General features: G+C 37.3%; 1 protein-coding gene across 5 annotated transcripts; it reads left to right on the top strand.

The window, feature by feature from the left end:
- The first annotated feature begins 375 nt into the window (after positions 1-375).
- LOC309484327 (ras-related protein Rab-13) lies at positions 376-21,470 on the top strand. 5 transcript variants are annotated; one of them, XM_082150551.1, is made up of 20 exons: positions 376-955; positions 1,549-1,609; positions 2,107-2,167; positions 2,344-2,421; positions 2,877-2,966; positions 3,558-3,623; positions 3,925-3,975; positions 7,413-7,469; positions 7,566-7,673; positions 7,809-7,925; positions 10,736-10,843; positions 10,948-11,108; positions 11,443-11,542; positions 14,497-14,569; positions 14,791-15,067; positions 15,146-15,471; positions 15,727-15,795; positions 17,476-17,645; positions 18,856-18,990; positions 19,098-21,470. In XM_082150551.1, the coding sequence occupies exons 1-20, from the start codon at positions 832-834 to the stop codon at positions 19,347-19,349; spliced, it is 2,484 nt and encodes an 827-aa protein (XP_082006677.1). In that variant the 5' UTR covers positions 376-831; the 3' UTR covers positions 19,350-21,470. The 5 variants fall into 5 exon arrangements, with proteins under 5 accessions (XP_082006677.1, XP_082006676.1, XP_082006674.1 ...); XM_082150548.1 differs by lacking the exons at positions 376-955; positions 1,549-1,609; positions 2,107-2,167; ... (2 more) ...; positions 3,558-3,623; positions 3,925-3,975 and adding exons at positions 5,650-6,112; positions 6,217-6,885; XM_082150549.1 differs by lacking the exons at positions 376-955; positions 1,549-1,609; positions 2,107-2,167; ... (2 more) ...; positions 3,558-3,623; positions 3,925-3,975 and adding an exon at positions 5,650-6,885 and having other exon boundaries at positions 14,842-15,067.
- Positions 21,471-21,733: the final 263 nt, after the last annotated feature.

Genomic DNA, 21,733 nt, shown 5'->3' with positions numbered 1-21,733 from the left:
GATATGTCAGTGCAAGTTGCAGCTCAATGCATTTTAGTCAGGTACTAGACTTAAGCCTTGTCTGTGATGCAGAGGGTAGTGTGTTTTTGGAGAAAATGTAATCTGTGGAGCCTAGACCCACTTACCCCATCATAGATGATGGTATGTATTAAAAGTACATTTTATTACATGTACAATAAATAAATAAATAAAAATACTATTTAACACTTTAAAATAATAATAGTAATATTATTAAAAATAATAATTCTTTTAAAAAAGAATAATATATATATAAACTAAAAATATTGAGTTTATATATTTTGACCACGTCACAAACAGACCAAAACGGGTGATTCGTTTCAGCACCTTGTGTGCCAATGGCGCCCCCTGTTGATAGACGCTGTAATCGTTTATTGTCAGCAGTGCTTTATTAAACCTCTCCCTCCCTCGACGTCAGCTTTTGGGAACTTGGGCAAGGGAAAGTTTAGGGAGAAAAAAAAAAGTCTGCCGTTGTCTATGTATGGATGAATACCTTTAAATATATCGTACAAGAGAGAAAACTAGCGCGGCGTAGCCAGAAATGGAAAATGCGTGGCATCTGCACTGAAAAAGGGCTGTAAGAAAACTTTTCTACTTTAATGGGATTTTTACCTCTTATCCGGACGGACAAAGGCAACAAAGCAAAACTGAGTTTACCGGTGACAGTTTTCCAAGGAAAGAAACCCCATGAAGTTTCAAACGAGGACACTTTTCATTCGGAAGGATTTTAAACCGCTGCGCGTGACTGTTTGTTAACAAAAACGGGAGGAAGTCTTTTGAAACGTGATTAAAGCTTTATAGGCGAAACGAGCAATGGCAAAGAAATACGACTTCCTCTTTAAATTATTGCTTATTGGTGATAGTGGTGTTGGCAAGACCTGTCTGATCATCCGTTTCGCAGAAGACAATTTTAATTCAACGTACATATCAACCATCGGTAAGTATACACAATGAATCTGTTTGTAATACTGTTTGTTTGATAAGGCAAGATGTTTCGCTCTACTGCTAAGTTTCTGCCTGGCAAAGCAAGTGCTACCCCAAGTGTTTGTTCATGTCAGTACTAGTCTAAACGTCATTTCATTCCAGCCTCTTCCCCAGTATAACTCAATCAGTCCTGCGGATCATCCTCCTCCCTGATTGCATTTCCGGACCGCTCGCGCTACTTTATTTCTGCCAGCCACAGCCTGTCCTTCTCTGTATCTCATTTTCCCAATCTCACGTCCACGAGTTACACCCCCTTCGTTTCTGCATCAGATGGAGGCCATCCTCCATGGCATTTAGTGCATTCACCCAGATCTTCAAAGACCCCCTCCCTCCCTCCTAATTCACTGAAAAACAAACCAGGGTGTTTATTAAACCATTAGAGCAGTGATTGTATCTCATTATGCCTGCTCATGTGTTTCTGAATGTTGCAAACATATTCATTAGTCCACTTTTATTGAGCCTCTTGGGGTAAAAACATGTCCATCCTTCCTTTCTGCCCCTCCTGTTTATCCATTTCCTTTTTTTTCTTCTTCTTTTTTTCCCTAGGTATTGACTTTAAAGTGAAGACTATTGAGGTTGAAGGGAAGAAAGTTAAACTGCAAGTCTGGTAAAAAAAGAAAACAAAAAAAAAAACAAGATCAACATGATATTATATCAAAATTAAATACACATGCAAATGTAATATTAAATGTTTTTTTTAGTCCTGTTTGTTTGATAAATCTAAGTTAAAAGTTATTCAAGTCTATTCAGCTGAAATTCTTTACATGTGTACAGAATGTCTGGGTAAATATGGTGGCAGTGTTATGTACACAAGAGATCTTCAGTGTGTGTTTCTGTTTGACGGCTGGCTGTTAAAACGGTATGTTTGGTGTAAATGTGCCAAAGGTGGAGTCTGGTTGAGTTTAGTCCCAGTCCCAGACCTGACTCAGTAAAGTCATTAATGTGCAACGGCAGTGACAGCCGGAAGTACAGAGTCCAGTTGCTATAAAATATGTATATTAAACATGCCAGATGAGATTGTTGTTACATAAGTCACATAGTTTTTTTTACTGACAAGCTTTCTGACTGCTAAAATGTCTTATGTGTGCAACTGGTTTTATTTAGGGACACAGCGGGACAGGAGAGGTTTAAGACCATCACTACTGCATACTACAGAGGGGCCATGGTGAGACAAGAAACACAAATATTAACATAAACTAATCTTCTTGGTCCTACATCTTAAATAGCCATAAACTTACATAATGTGATTATTGCGAAACCAAGATTAATTCGACAGTTATTTAGATATGGCAAATCATACACATAATGTTAATGGTGTTTTATTTTGATCATCTCTTTCAGGGCATCATCCTTGTGTATGACATCACTGATGAAAAATCCTTTGAGAATATTCAGAACTGGATGAAGGGCATCAAAGAAGTAAGAGAGAAATAGGAAAATAAAATCTGTCAGTCATTATAGGAGTTTTATAAGTAAAGGTCGGCATATTACCTTTAACATATTACTCTGTCCCATCCCTGATTATTTTGGACAACTTGACTAATTTTGTTTGAAAAACTAATCTAATAAAATCTAAGGTGTATTGTTTTGGGTGTTTACTTTTATTTTTATCTATAGCATAACAGTTTATTCTTACTATCGTATACACAGTGATTATAAGCAGATTTTTCTGTCAACCTCCAGAAAAGCATATAAAATGAAACGGGCGTTATTAAATGTGAGTTTCAGTTCTTTATAAGATGCCATAGGGAGCAGATCCTGCACAGGTTACCAGAACAGAGACTAAAAAAATACATGAGGCCTTTTGTTAAAACAAGTCTCAGTTTTGATGAAAATAAGGAAGTGAGGACATGCTTATTTTCTGTGTTTTCCAGAATGCATCCGCAGGTGTAAGTCGGATGTTACTGGGTAACAAGTGTGATATCGAGGCCAAGCGGAAGGTGTCAACGGAGGTGGGTGAGAAGGTGAGTGCTGTCATACACACTACCAGTATGTGGTTTGAGGAAAGATGCCTTTCTTTGTCCATCCAAGTGTGTACAAGGAGTTTTGTTGGTGCTTTGAATGACATTTGATTTACAGCATGTGCATATCATGCTTTATAACATACAAACATATCACCATTTACCACATGTAAAATTTGTTACATTTGGCACTACATGGTGTTTTTTTGTTTTAGTTTTTTTTCAGTTGACAACAAACTTAAAGGGATTGTTCCAAAGGTTGTTCCAAACCTGTATGAGTTTTTTCTTCTGCTGAACACAAAAGAAGATAGAATGAAGAATGTCAGTAACCAAACAGTTGACATTAGCCATTGCCTTCCATAGTATATATCTTTTTTTCCATACTATGGAAGTTAGTGGGACCCATCAACTGTTTGGTTACCCATGTTCTTCAAAATATCTTCTTTTGTGTTCAGCAGAAGAAAGCATTTCATACAGGTTTGGAACAACGTGAGGGTGAGTAAATAATGACAGGGTTTTCATTTTTGGGTGAACTATCCCTTTAAATCATTTTCATCATAAAAAAAAACTATTGTCATTTTTCTTTCGTTATAGCTTGCAAAGGAACATGGTATTCGATTTTTCGAGACTAGTGCAAAATCGAGCATCAACGTTGAGGAGGTATGGATTGACTGATTCATTATGGTTGCTTAGCACAAAAATGAGCAGGCAAACAAAAAAAAGCTATTTTTATTAGTATGATTTGTTTATAGGGACAGTCGATCTATATCTGTTACTCAGATATAATATCAGTATTATACGTTCTTACAAATGTAAAATATAATGACTGTTTTGAAATAGATAATTTTTATGAGTTTCAGTGGCAGAAACTTCCTTAAAAATACTAAATCTGTGCATTTTAATACGTTGAATTTTAAATAATTGGTCTACTTTTTGACAAGATTTACCTTTCTCTTCATAGTCTTTTGCTTCTCTTGCTCGAGACATTTTGCTGAAGTCAAATAAGAAGTCGGTAAGTTTCCAGTGTGTGTGTGTACATAGATAAAATGAACAATTATGCTTATTGTCTGTACATGTTAATACTGAAACAAACACACAATCAGTTTTGAAAGTTTTGAAGTACTAAACTTATTTGTAGATTTCATCTCAACTGGTATCACCAGTTTTTTTTTTTTTTTTAGCAGACAGATCTAAAAACTAAATTAGCATGAACTGTAACAAAGCTGCAAGGCTGTAGGCCTTATATTAGATTTAATATATTTTCTGTTTTCACAGGGTCCATCTGGCCGAGAGGTTAAAATTACCACCAGCACAGAGAAAAAGTCCTCCAAATGTCTTCTTCTTTAGACACCCAGAGGACATGCTCACTACACACACACACACACACACACACACACACACACACACACACACACACACACACACACACACACGCACATAGAATTGCTTTGTTAATTCCTGAATGTTTTTTGTAAAGTGAACATGGAATGCTAATAGGAAGTGGTTTCCAAGAAAGATGGCAGTAGTTGGATATGAAATACATTAAATGATATATAAAACAGGGTACAGCTTTCATGTAGTTAGAGGAAAATCACCTTTTTTTTTATTTCATGTTTATATTTTCACACTACACAAACAGTGAGTAGGCTACAATGGTGACAATGTTGGTTTTACTTGCACAAGTCCTAGTTTTGCTCACTTCAGCATTATTTCAGGTGTAGATGGGCATGATAGTTCTTTTTGTTAAAATATAGTCCAGTTTTACAGTTAATCTGCACTTTCTGACAAATGGTTTGAATGGTCGCTGCTATAAAAGGTAAATAACTTCAATTTTTACAGACTCTTAAAATGGATGGATAAGAGAATTTAGGAAGTTGAATGAGTTGTGTGAGAAAATAATTGATGGATTATGGATGGGAATATAATAATGGTCTACAGAAAATTCACAGTGTGTTTCTCCAAAGGGATTATGATCAGACATAATGTATGTTTGGTTTAGCATAATTGTTTGCATCAAGTTTCTGTCTTTCTGCATTATTACACTTTTTATATTCTTTGACACAGCATATTTCTCAGAAATTTTACAATGAACTGCTTTTAATAAAGTGAATAATGTTCAACATTTTGTGAAAGTTTTTCTTTTTACTGGTAATAGAATAGAATATCAAATATAAACATTTTATTTCGAGTTGTGGCCAAAAGTGATGTCCGGAGGGGATATTTGTTTTTAATGACCCTACAAGTTAAATAAATAAAATACTTTAAATATTTTTTAAACTTTTAAATGTGAGGGGAAAACAAAACACTAAACTTGGTTAAGGTACTTGTATGACAAAATTATTTAGCAAAAAAAGGCAAGCAACAGCTACAGGTTTTATTTAAAAACCTGTTAAAAAAAGCATTAACAAAACAAAAATACATGCAAACAATAAGCTCACTGGAAAAAGCATACATTCACTTAAACATAATCAGTTATTAATATTTCGTAGATTTTCCTCTTGTTTTTTTGTTGTTTTTTTCTTAATAATTTCTTTGTATGACATCCAGGCCAAAACTGATGCACGGACAATTTGGGCGTGTTTTATTGAAGATGTCAATTCTGGGCCAGACATCCCTTTTGGCCACTCCCGTATTTCTCACATAGACAGTATATAAACGATTTCTCACCTCTTCTTCGATGCAAGCTGGATGCAAGTGCAAAGCTATATATTTTGCGCATGCGCGGAAAGGTCGCCAACCGTTGCGACTGTCGAAGTAGGTTGCCAAGCAACCGCCTTTTCAGTGCAGCATCAGCACCTCGCGCTGGGTGAATGCGGTGCCGCATTGAACAAATATTAGGGACACGTGCTACCACAATGCGCTGCCTATTTTATCTTTCTAAAACTGAGTCACGCTGAAATGGCATCGGATAATGTTTACGTGACGTAAATATATTAGGAGTGAATAACAACGTAAGGTAAGACACTTGCAAGTCTGGCGCGATTACGTAGTGATGCTCATGTCCGGGATACGGACGGGACGGGAGTCCTCGTGACTGCGGGAGGAAAACGGGGAGACTGGATCTAGGATCAAACTCCCTCACAAGGGACACCATGGCGTTATAATTATTATACAAAACAAACAGATGCATCATGGGAACAACATAGCGAGTAAGCGAGTTTGTCCTCGTAAATTTCATTTCCTTTTTCTGTCGATCGTTCCCTTTTCTCTCCTGATACTGTTCTGCTTCATGAGACGTCTCTTCCGAGCTCAGGCGGGGGATGTGAGGCTCTCTAGTGGAAACCCGGGGAAGATACACTTCGATGTGAGCTGGACTGGGATTGTTTCTTTAGACCTGTTCTGCGCGTCCTCCTCCGCGGAGTAGCCAGAAGGCCAAAGCTGCTTCTCTGGCCTGCGGATGCGGCAGACACTCGGCCTGCTAAAGGCTCTGGGTACCGCAATGCCGCGGGGACGGGGGGAGAGAGACGGCAGGTGGGCGATGGAGCGAGCGAGATCAAGGATTGGAGAATGCAGATGTACGACGCAAAGAATAAATGTTAACACAACATAAGTGTGTCAAGTTCAGTTTTAACAGCTGTGGGATTCATTTTAGGACCATATATAGACCCTAACTGTATATATAAATAAGTATCTTCATTACATATCTTTTGAACTGTCATAGTCCCATAATTTAGGAGGTATTTCAGTAGCCATCATGCCTTCACCGTCGGACTCCAGTAGCGTGGCCTCGATGTCAGGGTCTCGAGCTTTGTCTGGTAGTCGCAGAGGAATGTCTGGGAGGACCAGTGCGCGCCTGCTGCTGTACCTGGGCTTGTGTCACCTTGCGCTTGGGGCCATGGTGCTGGCCTTCAGCTTCACAAGCCTGGCCTTCACCTCATCGCCCCGTGTCAGACAGTCCTGTCCTTTCTGGGCTGGCTTCTTCGTAAGTTTCTTTGAATATATTAACATTAGCATGACATGTCAGCAGTGTCCTGCAGTGGATCATGCTATATTTAATGTACTGTTTATATTATTATAATTATTATTATGGACGTAGTTTTTTTTTAAACTCCTATTATACTAGGCTAAACATGGAATATTGTTTCTATCTATCTATCTATCTACCTATATATCTATCTATTTATATATTTATCTATCTATCTATCTATCTAATATTTCTGTTCTATCTATCTATATATATAAAACAATTATGTAGATAAAAAAAATATATATATATATACTGAATATCCTGGCAACTCTTTTCAATATAATGAAATTGAGGTGTGGGGCTGCCAAGCTCCAAAAAGAAAAGAGGAGGGGGAGGAGGGGGGGCTCCGTAAAAACTAATATAAATTGCTCCATTGGACTTTTGCTTTGTAATCCAAGTCTTCTGCAGCCATCAAACATATATTTGTGTGAGAGACATAAAATATATCCCTTGATCTATCCCTTTTTTCCTCTGTTGAACAGGTTGTGGCATCAGGAGTAGTGGGTGTAATATCATGGAGGAGGCCCTTCACTCTTGTCGTATGTACCTTCATCATCTCAACATGACGTCTTGAGTGTGTGCATTCGTCTGCTCCTGTTTAGTTTTTTCAGTGATGCTGTTTTTGTTTCGTTCAGGTGTCGCTGTTCATGCTGCTGTCTGCAGTGTGTGTGATTCTCAGTCTGGCTGGTTCCATGCTGTCATGTCAGAATGCACAGATGGTCAAATCTTATGTTACCTGTCAGGTAGTCTTCTCTTCTCTTCTCTTCTCTTCTCTTCTCTTCTCTTCTCTTCTCTTCTCTTCTCTTCTCTTCTCTTCTCTTCTCTTCTCTTCTCTTCTCTTCTCTTCAAAAAGTCTATTATCTGTGTGTTTGTTCCAGATGGAGAATCGCCTGTGTCTTTGCTGTGACCCAAAGCAGACGTGCTCTCCAACAGAAGATGAGACACTAGTGCTCTACCAACATTCAGATTGCCACGCTGTGCGTCACCAGCTCAAGGTATCGAGCAAATGTTTCATTTCAAGTCACAAATGAAAAGTTTAACAAAGGAAAATGTTATGTCAGTGCAATGATTCAGTGACTTAAAATAAAAAAAAAATATTTTTACATTTAATGAAATACAAAATGAGACCCCCAAGTTAAGGGTGCATTAATGAAGATTACTAAGGTAAGACTGTCTTACGAACTAGTTTAACCAACTAGCAGTTAGACAAGAGGTAATAATTTTTAATTTTCCAATTCAAATTACACCAAACTACCATTATAACTGACTTAAAAAAATTAGGACCAGTCTAAAAAAAAAAAAAAAAAAAAAACGGGGCCGCATTACAGAAAGATCCTAACTTAAGAATCCTATCTTATCTGTTTGGTAACCATGGCAATTTTAGTTAGGACCTCATTTAGGACAAAAGCTATTACAGAATGACATTTCAAGTGCATAATCTTATCTTAACTACGGATAGGAAAAGGGTATTATAAAAGCATCCTAACTCCACAAAAAATCCTAAAAACAGTCTTAACTTTAGGACAACCCCAGTGGTGTCTTAACTTCAAAATTATTTGAAAGCCAACTGTACATAATCTGTAAGCCAACTGCCAACTGTAAGCCAAATCACATAATGATTGATAGCCCTGTCTGAGAATGACGTCACATTTATTAATGATACAAGATGAAGAAAGACTTGAAATTGATATGCTGCACTTTGACGACAAAACTCTTAACAAATAATTACAGACTCCTATGAAATGAAAGGATTAGGCTTTGACTTTTCTACCAAGCTTTTCAAAACTTCACTTAAAGGGATAGTTCACTTTGAAATTCATTTTTGGTATGTTTTAGCTTACCTCAAGGGCATCCAAGATGTAGGTGTCTTTTTTTCCGCGGTAGTTTCAATTTTTATATTTTTAGGTCAAACCGTTCTTGTCTGTCAGTCATATAATGCAGGTCTATGGTCACGGTCTCAAAACACAAGCACAGAGTCCAAATTAAAACAATTCCCCGTCGTCCAAATTAAACAATTCCCAATCGTAAGTACACATTGATGGCCTGAGACACGAAACGAGCGGTTTGTGTGAGAAAACGAACAGTATTGATATAGTTTTTAGCTCTTATACGCAGCCACGTCCAAGTGATCTGAGGGCGCTCGCGCATCCTGGTGTGTGACGTGTACGCAGACTGGTGCATAGATATATATACACTAGATGTCGCTTTGTCTACGGCAGTTCATTGGAACGAATGTCTTTAAGGTGACATCTAGTGTATATATCTATGCACCAGTCTGCGTACACGTCAGATCAGATCACTCGGACATGTCTGCGTATAAGAGGTAAAAACGATATAAATACTGTTCGTTTTCTCACACAAACCGCTCGTTTCGTGTCTCAGGCCATCAATGTGTACTTACGATGGGGAATTGTTTAATTTGGACGACGGGGAATTGTTTTAATTTGGACTCTGTGCTTGTGTTTTGAGACCGTGACCATAGACCTGCATTATATGACTGACAGACAAGAACGGTTTGACCTAAAAATATCAAAATTGAAACTACCGCGGAAAAAAAGACACCTACATCTTGGATGCCCTTGAGGTAAGCTAAAACATACCAAAAATGAATTTCAAAGTGAACTATCCCTTTAATGAAAATCACCACTTATTTTGTTTCTCCATTCTCCAGTTTTTCCGTTTTACTTCAGAGCAGTTGTTTGCTGTGACTTAAAAAAAGTCACGTCGGTTGCTTGGTAACAGACCTGAGAGTTGATTACCGAACTCGATGGAGGGGTTAAGATTTCCTAACTACAGATAAGATGAGACTTTGTAAGATAGAATAAGAATCTTAAATCAACTTAAGATTTGCTTCTGTAATACGAATTTGTGAAAAATCCTAAATTAACTTGTCAGATCTTAACTTAAGACTTGAGACAGAAAGTTTCTGTAATACGCCCCCAGATGACTAACTTTTAAGACTACTAGTCTAAGCAGTTTATGCAACTGGTCCACCAGGAGAAATTCTCACAAAAAATGTCCACCTTATTCACAATGTGTAGGTAGGTGTCTATTTAAGGACTTTCTGCGCAACCTTTTTTTTTTTCAATCTTAGCAAACATTTAACATGCTCTCAAGACAAAAAAATATATTGTATATGTTATGTATATAACAATATAATATGTTTAAAGTTTCATCAGTATTTTAATATATGTATGGTTTCAGTAGTTTTCCCCCCATAAATTTAGAATAAATTTTAGTACAAAAGTTATTGAAGAGTCAATTTGAATGATTTGTTTGTGAAGACATTCGTACGCACATTTCACTCACAAAATCATGCATACGCACGGTTAGTGAACAAGACCCAATGTTCCCAATGTTTAAGATGTGGTCACATTAGCGAAATTTCAGCAAAAGTTTGCAGGCATAAAGGTCCATTGTCTGTTAATGTATAGTAATATACATAGTGTAGTAATGTATGAAGCAGAACTTACATATTAGTCACTTTCAAACCAAGCAGCTTTCTTATTGGTCAACACAGCGAATTTGGTTCACCAACCCGATTCGAAATCTGCTCAGGGAAATATTGCACCCTCTCCCGCAGCATTCTTGATCATATGGATTTCGCCTGTGAAAATTTGCCACACAACAGTAAGTGTGACTGCATGTTGAGACGGCCAAAAGCAGCATAGTGGAGTATAGTAGCATAGTTTTGTTTTTATGGGCATCCTTTAACTTGATGCTCCCAGACCCCCAAATCAAACAAATAGCTCAGGTGCCTGAATTAGAATAAATGTAACCATGCTATTACTGTATGTGTGTGCAGGACTTGCTGTTCAGTGCCTGTGGTCTCAGTATTCTCTCCACCATTATCTGCACTCTGTCCACGGTCACCTGCAGCATTCATATCTTCTCTCTGGACCTGCTGCATCTAGTGAGAAAAAAATTCACAAAATCTTTACACTGAAACACTAGGTTTACTAATAGTATAATGTTACAATGTAACATATTTCTATCATCCAACTTTGTTTGTTGTAGCTGGCTCCTCATCGCTCCCGTTCCGTAAACCCAGAATGTACCACTCCTCAGGATGCATTTCTCAGTAACATGATGGACTTTGAGGAGTTTGTTCCACCCATTCCCCCACCACCTTACTACCCTCCTGAATACACCTGCAGCTCTGAGACCGATGCACAGAGGTGAAAACACACACACATTTGTTTTTCCATCATTTTGGTTGTTTCATACTGAGCTAATAAAATCTTCTAACCCAACAAAACTTTTAGGAAAACAGTTTAAAATAGTATTTAGTATGTTTAGTAATGAAGCTTACTAGAGACCAGAGTCTAGGTAGGTAGAGTAGGTAGAGTATTGTTCCATTAAATGGTTCTCAGTTTTTTCAGGTAAATGTTCTTTATCACTCTGAAAATATTGTTTATTATTTCTATAGGCATCTGCTCATTTTATCTAGCCTACACCTTTTCTTTTTTTTCCTTTTTTTCTCATGCCTTGGTTTTCTGTGTGTACCTGCAGTGTCACGTATAATGGATCAATGGAGAGTCCAGTGCCTCTGTACCCTACTGACTGTCCTCCTCCTTATGAGGCAGTGATGGGTCAAAGGGCCTCTAGTCAGGTAATTATTATTATAATTTTTTTTTTTTTAAAGAAGTCTGCTCGATGCTCAACAAGGCCGCATTTATTTAATCAAAAATACTTTAAAAACTGCAATATTATTACAATTTAAAGTCCCCCTGTATGAAGGTAATATGATGTCATAAAGAATTGAATGCGCTGGGCAAGTTTTGTTAAAGTGTACTTAAGATTGCAAGCGTAAATGAAATTTGCATGAGAATATTTGTAAAGGTGTAAATCACCTTTCAGGTGTAAGAAAAAAATATTTGCAGCATTTTACTGTTATTCTTAAGTGTAATTCATGTATTGTGAAACTGTAGCTTCATGCTAACGCAAAATAAATAGGATCTGTATTCCTCTGACTTCCATTTTTCCGCGCTTACACTTTTGGCACAAATACGGCAAAAAGCATTGCAAGCCTGTGAACAGCAGGCAGAGTCAGGAACTGCAAAACAGATTAACTGCGCAATTAATTGCATTTGTGTAAAAAAAATAAACCATTGCAAATGTCTAAATGGCTTGTTGTGTGCATGGGGCAAAAAAGTTCCCGAAATAACCCGATTTGTACAGTTCCGTCTTTCTTTTACCTGTGCTTCAAGTTTTGGCACGATTCTCTCACTCATTGAGTTTTGCAAGCGCAAAGAGGAGGGCGGGTCCACCTTCTTCATGTAGCCAATCAAATGAGCTTCTCGCTGACTCTCAATTTACTCATATCTGATTGGTTCAAAACCAGCCAGTCACCAGAACATAATATTTATCTTCATTTGGCTCAGAAACGTTCTCATTAACGAAATGGTACTTTTAATGCACATATACATGCTAAATAAATAAATAAACAAACAAACAAATAAACAAATAAATCATGATTGCTTAATAAGCTGTTTATTACAGCGCCATTAGGCTGATTAAGGCTGACTGATATTCATACTGAATTTCAAACTGGTGTTAACGTTATTGGAATTGAAATTTTATATGTATTATAATCTGTTACACCACTGAACTGATGTTAAACTTTACAATCAAAACATTTAATACCCATTCTTTATGTAATAATACCATTCTGATGCAGTGTTTTTCACATCATGTCTCTGTTCATGTCATTTGACACTCAATTATATATTTTGAAATATTGTCTTGGTCGCACTGTCAATATTGATTCTTATTACTTCCGTGTGACTGATCAAGCTATTATATGTAGCTAGTATGAATAACAAATGCTTTCTCTGTGTCCAGATTCGACTGTAATGAAAAACTGATACTTAATCAACATAAACTCAACTTTGATAAAAACTAACTAATTATGTCTGAATAAAACCCCAGCAACCAGGGAATACACAGCATCTTGATGTATTTATATATAGGGCTATACAGCCATCTAGTGGTTACACAATGGCATTGCAGGTGATAAATGGTGCATAATGTAGAGATGCTTTTAAAATACACATTAAAGGGAAAAGTATTATTGTAACTCATTTTAGTAAAATAACAATAAATCAGTAGACAGGTGAAATGATGCATGCAGTAGTGCAGATACTAGGCCTACATTCAGCAGCATCAAGATTACAAACTGATATGGCCTGATGAGCTGGATACATGCACTGAATACACAGACATTTTCTTTCTTAACACACCAGCTTTAAGTTCAGTATGGACTCATATAGTCAGCCTAATGGTGCACAGCCTATTAAGCAATCATGATTTATTTGTTTATTTATTTATTTATTTATTTAGCATGTAGGCCTACAGTGTGCATTAAAAGTACCATTTCGGCAACAAGAACATTTCTGAGCCCAATGAAGATAAAGATGTGTTCTGGTGACTGGCGTGTTTATTGAACTAATCAGATAAGAGTAAATTAAGAGTCAGCGAGAAGCTCATTTGATTGGCTACATGAAGGTGGACCCGCCCTCCTCTTCGCGCTTGCAAAACTCAGTGAGTGAGAGAATCATGCCGAAACTGTAAAAGAAATCATGGCACGATTCACAAAGAATCGTGAATCGTGCCAAAAACTGTAAGTAAAAGAAAGACGCAACTGTACACATCGGGTTATTTCAGGAACTTTTTGCCCCATGCACACAACAAGCCATTTAGACATTTGCAACAGTTTATTTTGTTTACAAACGCAATTAATTACGCAGTTAATCTGTTTTGCAATTCCTGACTCAGTTATTTTCGCTTGCAAATTGCTGTTCACAGGCTTGCAATGCTTTTTGACGGATTTGTGCCAAAAGTGTAAGCGTGGAAAAATAGAAGTCAGAAGAATACAGATCCTATTAATTTTGCGTTAGCACGAAGCTGCGGTTTCACAATACATGAAGTACACTTACGAATAACAGTAAAATGCTGCAAATATTTTTTCTTACACTTGAAAGGTGATTTACACCTTTACAAATCTTCTCTTGTGCATGCAAATGTAATTTACGCTTGCAATCTTATGTACACTTTCACAAATCTTACCCTGCGCATGCGATTCTTTATGACATCATATTACCTTCATACCCCTGTAGTCAATCATTTTATCCCTTAAACTCATCTTTGATCACTTGCCAAACTTGCCCATTGGCTTCTGTCCATCATCATGGTCTCCTAATCATCCCCATATATAATGATTGGCTTCGTCTCCTCTCCACCAATAAGCTGGTGGGCGTTCTGGTGCAATATGGCGGCCGTTGCATCATCCAGGTGGATGCTGCACATTGGTGGTGGTTGAGGTGGTTCCCCGTTCCATATGTAAAGCACTTTGAGTGCCGAGAGAACAAATTATTATTTTTTATATAATGCATTCTTGTTGAGTAAAAGTATTAATTTATAAAAAAAATTAAAAAATAATTCACTAACCCCAAACTTTTGAATAGTAGTGTATATTAAGTCCAAATTTCATATTTTACCATGCTTTGTAATCATCATCATTATCTTGTAATACTGTGGTTATGATGACACTCTCACTATTTATAGGCCACAGTGTTTGACACTCAAGCTGGTGAGCTGTCTGGAGAGAGAGGAACATCCACGGCTTTCAGTGGTGAAGGTGAGCCTTCAGGAAACAGGCCCTGTTTACACCTTGTGTTAAGATATGTTTTCAGTGACATTCATTTCAAATGTGTCTTCCGTGATACATTTTTGTCAAGATATCCCATCTTTTATGTAACATCCACCATCTCTTTCACTGGTGTGCCGAGTGCGTATGAATGCTACTGAATGATCGAATCCATGTGTATATGTGCACATTTTGTATATTCTCTCTCTCAGTTTCAATGGACAGTGGCTCTCTGTTGATGTCTGAGATTGTGGATATTCCAGATGACAGCTCCCCGTCCGAGGACTCCTGCCTCATGGAAGTGGGTGTCGGTGTGCGGGCACGACCACGGGGGGACAGCGAGGGAGGAGAGGGGGGAGAGTACGCCTGCTTCCGTTCGACACAGCATCCTGAGGGAATGATGGCCGCTCCTTCAGGCAGGCATTGTTTCAGAGGCGAGAGATCGAACTCCTGCTCCTCCCCCAGCTCATACAACACCTCTACATACAGGTGGGAAAGAGTTAAATCATTAAAAATTGTTAAACAAAATCACTTCTCAGGTGTAAATCTTCATTATTTTCTCCATAGGTCTCCATTGCTGAGGCGTCAAGCTCTGTTGGCTAGGAGCTGCTCTCAGTTGGAGTTCTTAGCAGGATCTCAGCATTCCTTTATCCCGGAAATCCGAGTTCGGCCCTGCACGCCCTCCCGACGGGACTCCTCATCTGCATTTCGCAACCCACCTACCACAGCCCTATCAGGTCCTGCTGAAGACCGCACGGACAACACGCCCGGACTGCTCCTTCTGAGGCCATGCTTACGTGAGCAAATTGGACGGGATCGGAAAGACAGCGATGGGTTCTTACCCCTTTTGAGGTCACACAGTGAACCAGGGCTTAGCTCTTCAACTGACACTGGTATAAACATACATACGTAACAGACTGCATTGTTTGGGATTGATGTGAAAACATGTATTTTGTCTGTTTCCGCCTTTTTTTTTTTTTTTTTTACAAAACTTTGTTTTACTTTTTTTAATACTTATAACTTAAATATTAATGTGTATATTTATAAAGTATTTGTTACATCAAAAAAGTAATCTGATTACATAATTCACATTACTTGTAAAGCGTCTGACGTCACGTGTGTTTTTGCATGTGCTCTTCTATCCTCAGGTGATTTCAGTCTCTTAGGAGGCAGTAAAGGAGTCAGTGAGGGGGGATCGCAGACCTCATCTGAAACTGGTAAGAGTTTAGCACTCTCAGGTCACAGAGACATTTATTATGTACAATTATTATGATTAGGAGTAGCACACAGTGTTATTCTAATTTTATTTATATAATATTTTAAGTAGCTTTTATTTTTATATTTTCAGTTTATTTATTTTTTTATTAATTTAGTTATATATATATATATATATATTTTTTTTTATATATTAATATTTAGGTTTAATTTATTTTTATTTCAGCTTTAGTTTGTTTAGTTTATTTTTGTTTTTATTTATTTCCACTTAGTAATTGTCATTGTCATAACTTCATCTTAAACTTATAAAATGTTTTGTTTATTTAAATGTTTCTAATCTAATCTAATCTAATATTTATATTTTATTTTAGCTTTATTTCAATTAACAATTTTGTTTTAAAGTTTAAAATACTTTTAGTTAATGATAATAATCCTGGTAACACATAATAAATGTATTTTTTTTCTTTATTTAATTATCCCTAGTAAATTTAAAGGGTTCATTTCATGAGAAATAATACAATTTCAAGTTCATTTCAAGTTTCAAAACTCATCACTTGCTTTCATTTCAAAAAGAACATTTATTGAGACTGAGTTTCTTGTGAAATTCTCAAGTTTCGGAGCTCAAAAGCGCAAGTTTCTTAATGTATGTCCATCCACATTCAGTAGCAGCTATTCTTGTTTAGCAACATGACCTAACTCAAAGAATATGCGTGACGCAGGATTACGATTATCAATACAAATAAACTTTAAGAAACACAACCACCATAAACATAAATGCAAGACAATGAACGGAAGAAACAATTATGCTTATATACACAAAGGAAGATCATTAACCGAACAGGGAACAGGTGTGAACTAATTAGAAACCACAACTAATAATGAACTAGATCTCAGGTGAATGGTGACGATGAAAACAAAACGAAACTGAACAAGACATGGATATGACAGTAATAAGGAAGTTGGATAAATGCTATCATTCCTAAATAATGATAACAATAGAATGTGGTTTGTCTGCTAAACTGCATATCCTTCTGAAGAATGCTAATGTTATAAACATGCATCTGTTTTATAATTTTTTTTTTTTTAAAGAGCCCTGATGTGGAAGGATGGAGCAGATAAAAACTATTTTAGACTTGCCAGCAAACCTCTATCCAAGGCAAGGGAGTTAATTTCTCATGCAATATTTCTTTAAGGTGCAATAGAAACAAACTATCCATTTAATTCTAAAGGCCAGAGATATTTAAATTACTAAAATGTACAGAAAGTTACTTAGTTATTGTTAGCTAAAACTATAAAAAATATAGATGTTAAATGTTAAATAATTATTTGAAATAATTTGATGAAAAAAACTAAACGAAAATTAGAAATGTTGCCTTGGCACTAACTGAAATAAAATAAATAAAATGTAAATATATATATATAAAATAAAAAATGACAATATTACATAACAAAATTACTGAAACTTGAAATAAATTTTAAAATATAATTATAAAAATAATTTATATTAAATCATTAATAGTATATAAGTAACACTAAAATAACATTGCAATGAATTTTATATTATTATTTTTCTTCATTATTATTAATAATGTACAAAATTGTTTTACATTATTATTATTATTATTAATCTGTTTCTTAACCCCCCATATTTAAATTTGCTTTGGTTTATTTGTGTCATCCAGGGGTATCGTCTGGAGCTGGTTTGTTACCTCGCTCCTCTCTGGTCCTTTCTGCTTCCCTGCCCAGAAAGGGCAGCATTAAGGCTGTAAGTAGCCGGTTGCCTTCAAAACAGGTTCCAGCCACCTCGCTGCGTTTACCCAAAGACTGTGCACGCTCACTTGGAGACCTCAAGGTTAGACCCCGAAAAATGCTGATCCCCTACAGCCATATCACCCTGTAGCCCAAGACTGGTAGCCCACTGAAACTACAGTAAGCAGGCTTGAGCCTGGTCAGTATCTGGATGGGAGACCTCCTGGGAAAGCCAGGTTGCTGCTGGAAGAAGTGTTAAGCCCAATTTATACTTCTGCGTCGAACTCACGCCGTAGCTACGTCGTAGGCTGTGTAGCGCGCGTACCCTGACGTGCACCTCTCCAAAAATGTAACAACGCGTCAACTCTACGCGGACACAAGCGCTGTGATTGGTCTGCTGGGACCGCTCCCTCGGGTTTCACATGCTCCCTCTGCAAGTGTAATTGCGCGTCAACGCGGACAACGACGCAGAAGTATAAATGAAAACCAACGCGTTGCCTTCAGCGTAGACGTAGAGGCTCCGGCGTAGGTCCGACGCAGAAGTATAAATCAGCCTTAAGTGAGGCCAGCAGTGGGTGCTCACCCTGTGGTCTGTGTGGGTCCTAATGCCCCAGTATAGTGATGGGGACACGTCGGAAAAGACGTCAAACCGAGGTCCCAACTCTCTGTGGTCATTAAAAATCCCATTGCACTTCTCGAAAGAGTAGGGGAGTAACCCTAGTGTGCTGGCCAAAATCCCTTCATTGGCCTTTATCAATCATGGCCTCCTAATAATCCCCCTCATTTGAATTGGCTCTATCACTCTCTCTCCTCTCCACCTATAGCTGGTGTGTGGTGAACACACTGACGCCGCTGTTCTGTGGCTGCCGTCCAGAGGTGTAAAGTCCAGAAAGTCCAGAAACTTGTACTTTCTGAGGAAAAGTACAGAAAGTACAAGTCCTGCCATATGTTTATTCTACCCATGAACTCAGCCAGCTGATTTCACTAATTAGTTCTCCTGGCTGAAAACCTGTGCTAATTTGCAAATCCAGGTGATTGGGACAAAACACTGAGGAGGACTTTTACTTTCTGAACCTGGACTTTACACCTCTGCTGCCGTCACATCATTCAGGTGGATGCTGCACACTGGTGGTGGTTGAGGAGATATGGTTTTAAAGCACTTTCAGTAGTATATATTAAAGCGCTAAATAAATAATTCCATATATTACTGTAATGTTAAATGTATAAACATGAAGACAAACATTTTCAATTCAATTTAAATTTGTATTGCACTGTTCACAATTATCATTTTCATTTTTCACCTTTCATTTTAGGTCACCAGAACTTTAGTTCAACGTTTCCTGCAAAGATCCAAACGTAACTTGGCCCCTGCAACTGAGCATGCTGGAAACTGTACTCAGGTGCCTAAAAGAAGGACAGGAGGAGAGGGAAATCTGCCGTTAGAGCAGGTAAAACATAGCCAATATCATAAATAAAATCATTTAGTTCTGCTGGAATTTTGTATAGTACAATTTAGTACTAAAATAACCCATTGCATGTTTGTGTTTCTATGAAGGTGCTTCGTAACTCTCTGGGAGCCAACAGGGGGCAGCAGCAGCACGTCCACCACCATTGCCGTGGACACCACCACTCCCATAGCGACAGTCGCCACAACGCCCGTCGGCAAGATGATGACCCTGTAAGGGCCGGGGGAATCCACCTGCGTAGCTGCGGAGACCTCAACTCAACATCAGTCGCATCACTGCGCAGGCTCCACCCACCGGCGCACGGATCATCAGGGGCTCTTTACTCAGAATCTGCCCTCTGAAATGGGCGACGGATTCTGGAATAAATCACTGCATGAATAGGCAGAGGGGAAATTTGAGGGAAGAGTAACAGGTGGGAAATAGGTTTGAGATGAGGAATTTATCTTGCAGACAGGGTTATGCGAAGCAACCCTTGATGCAGTTTTTAGCTGTTCTCACCATAATAAAAGACTGAACACTACACCCAATATAAGTGAGTTTAACCCTTCAGATCCACTGCTCTCTGTGCCTGACAAACTCTCTTCCATTTTGTTTTTTCATTTCTTTTTCGTTCCATCTAGTGCTTTTTTTTCTTGCTCACTGTGTTTACATGGATATGGAAAGAATGCAGCACCTCTTGACACCTCTTCTTATCTTCACAGCTCGTTACAATGCACTCACGCAAATACAAACATACATGGCCGTAACCTTGTCTTAAACAAATATTTAAAAACAGCAAATATTTTCTGTTCTAATCACAATCAGTTATAAATTACATGAATCATACACATAATACAGCCTATTTTTTCAATTCGAAATGGCGAAATTTGCCAAAAAAGAGTATTTTGCATCATTGGATATTTCTGTCAGTCATTTTAACATTTCTGTCATAAAACAGTTGTCAGATATAAAATGTTCAGCTACTTATATCTAACCTCGCACTCTTTCACCATTAGCAACTGTGCTGGAATTCACATTGTGAATCTGTGAACAGTAAAGGCCGCCTTATTTGATCTGATTGGCCATCTCAATCATTTTGACATTGACAATTGCCTTTTTAAGCGCTGAGGCAGACCAGCCTAAAAATTTACTTTTTACTTTTTTTTTGTCTTCCTAAAAATCAGAGCAGCATCAAGAATACGGCCTTGAAAACATGCACATTCAAAATGCATGATTGACCACACACTCAAATGTTGTAACCAGCCACAAAATGCTTTTAACAAAATGGCCATCTTGGTTAGCGTAGCTAAATATATCCAAACATCATCTTACATATTTAAAATTGCTGTTTTTAACCTCATGTTTTCTCAACAGCTGAGGTTGATGCAGCAATGCTGTATTTAGAATCTTTTTTTTTTTTTTTTTACAACTAAGATCATTCATTTGAAGCTTTGTTTTTTTTTTACATCTGTCTGTCTCTCATGGTGGAGTCTTGCTTCCCAGTCTGTATAATACTTTCGTACAGAATGCCTCTGCATGTAATGAGAAGGCTTGTTTTCTCTTTTTGACTGAACACCAAATGCACCAACACACACACACACACACACACACACACACACACACACACACACACACACACACACACACACACACACACACACACACACACACACACACACACACACACACACACACACACACACACACACACACACACACACACACACAGATACACAAACATGCTTGTGACAAAGCTAGAATGCAAAGAATGTGTGAGGGAATTTAGGATTTTATAATATAAATGATTATCTGGCAATAAACATACTTGTACAGTTATGTCAAACTTGAACTTTTAAAGAAAGTTGGGACCTTATTTTGAAAGATACCTATGAAAACTGAACTGGAAGTGAGACAATGAACACTGTCAAACTGATATATTCAAGGATTTTTCGTTCTAGACCCTTTGGGAAAAATACATTGGAAAGACAGCCATGGACTTCTGGTGTATCTACTTTGTTGTCTTCAGAAATGGATGTAGATATAAAGAAATAATTGCAGTTGTCAATTGTTTAGAAGTGCTTTGGAATGCTAATGGCTTTGAATCAGTAGCAATGTTGCTTAATGCATTAATACAATTGTTATATATGTAAATAACTTTGATGCACGGAACCTTACGCTCACACACATTCTGCAACTTTTTCAAGCACTGAAACCAAGTCTGAAAAAGAGCTTGATATTCTACCTCTTTTATTGCATACACTGACATGTTATGGCCCAGTGGAATATTTTCATTTAATGATTTTATGGGCTATTTATGAAAAAACAACAACAACACTCTGCACTTACTGATGAAAAACTGTTGTTCTGTAAATATGATGCCTAAAAAGAACATTTAAAAACAGCTCTATTTAATGAACTTTTAATGCAAGTTATGTAATATATAAAAAAAGAACACATGAATAAATGTATACACATCAAATTGATTTGGAAAGTTTTAAAATCATTTATCAATTTCACTGTCATTTCTTCATGCGTTGTGTCTACTTTTTTAACACTGAAAAATATATATTAGATTTAGATTTAGTTTGAAAGGTAAAAGTCTCTGGTGAGAGGTGGTGTCGACCTGAATCATATCTTTTTAAATAATCGATTGAACTGGTTCACAAATCTTGGCTGAACCAGGGGTTTCGAAACTTTTTTGTTAGCATTTTATCATAGAATGTAAAAAAGCATTTTATACGTAAAA

The sequence above is a fragment of the Leuciscus leuciscus genome (genome assembly GCF_965113295.1).
Source record: "Leuciscus leuciscus genome assembly, chromosome: 20".
Taxonomy (NCBI): domain Eukaryota; kingdom Metazoa; phylum Chordata; class Actinopteri; order Cypriniformes; family Leuciscidae; genus Leuciscus; species Leuciscus leuciscus.
The sequence above is the reverse complement of the archived record's forward strand: the minus strand, read 5'-3'. Positions and strand labels throughout refer to the sequence as shown.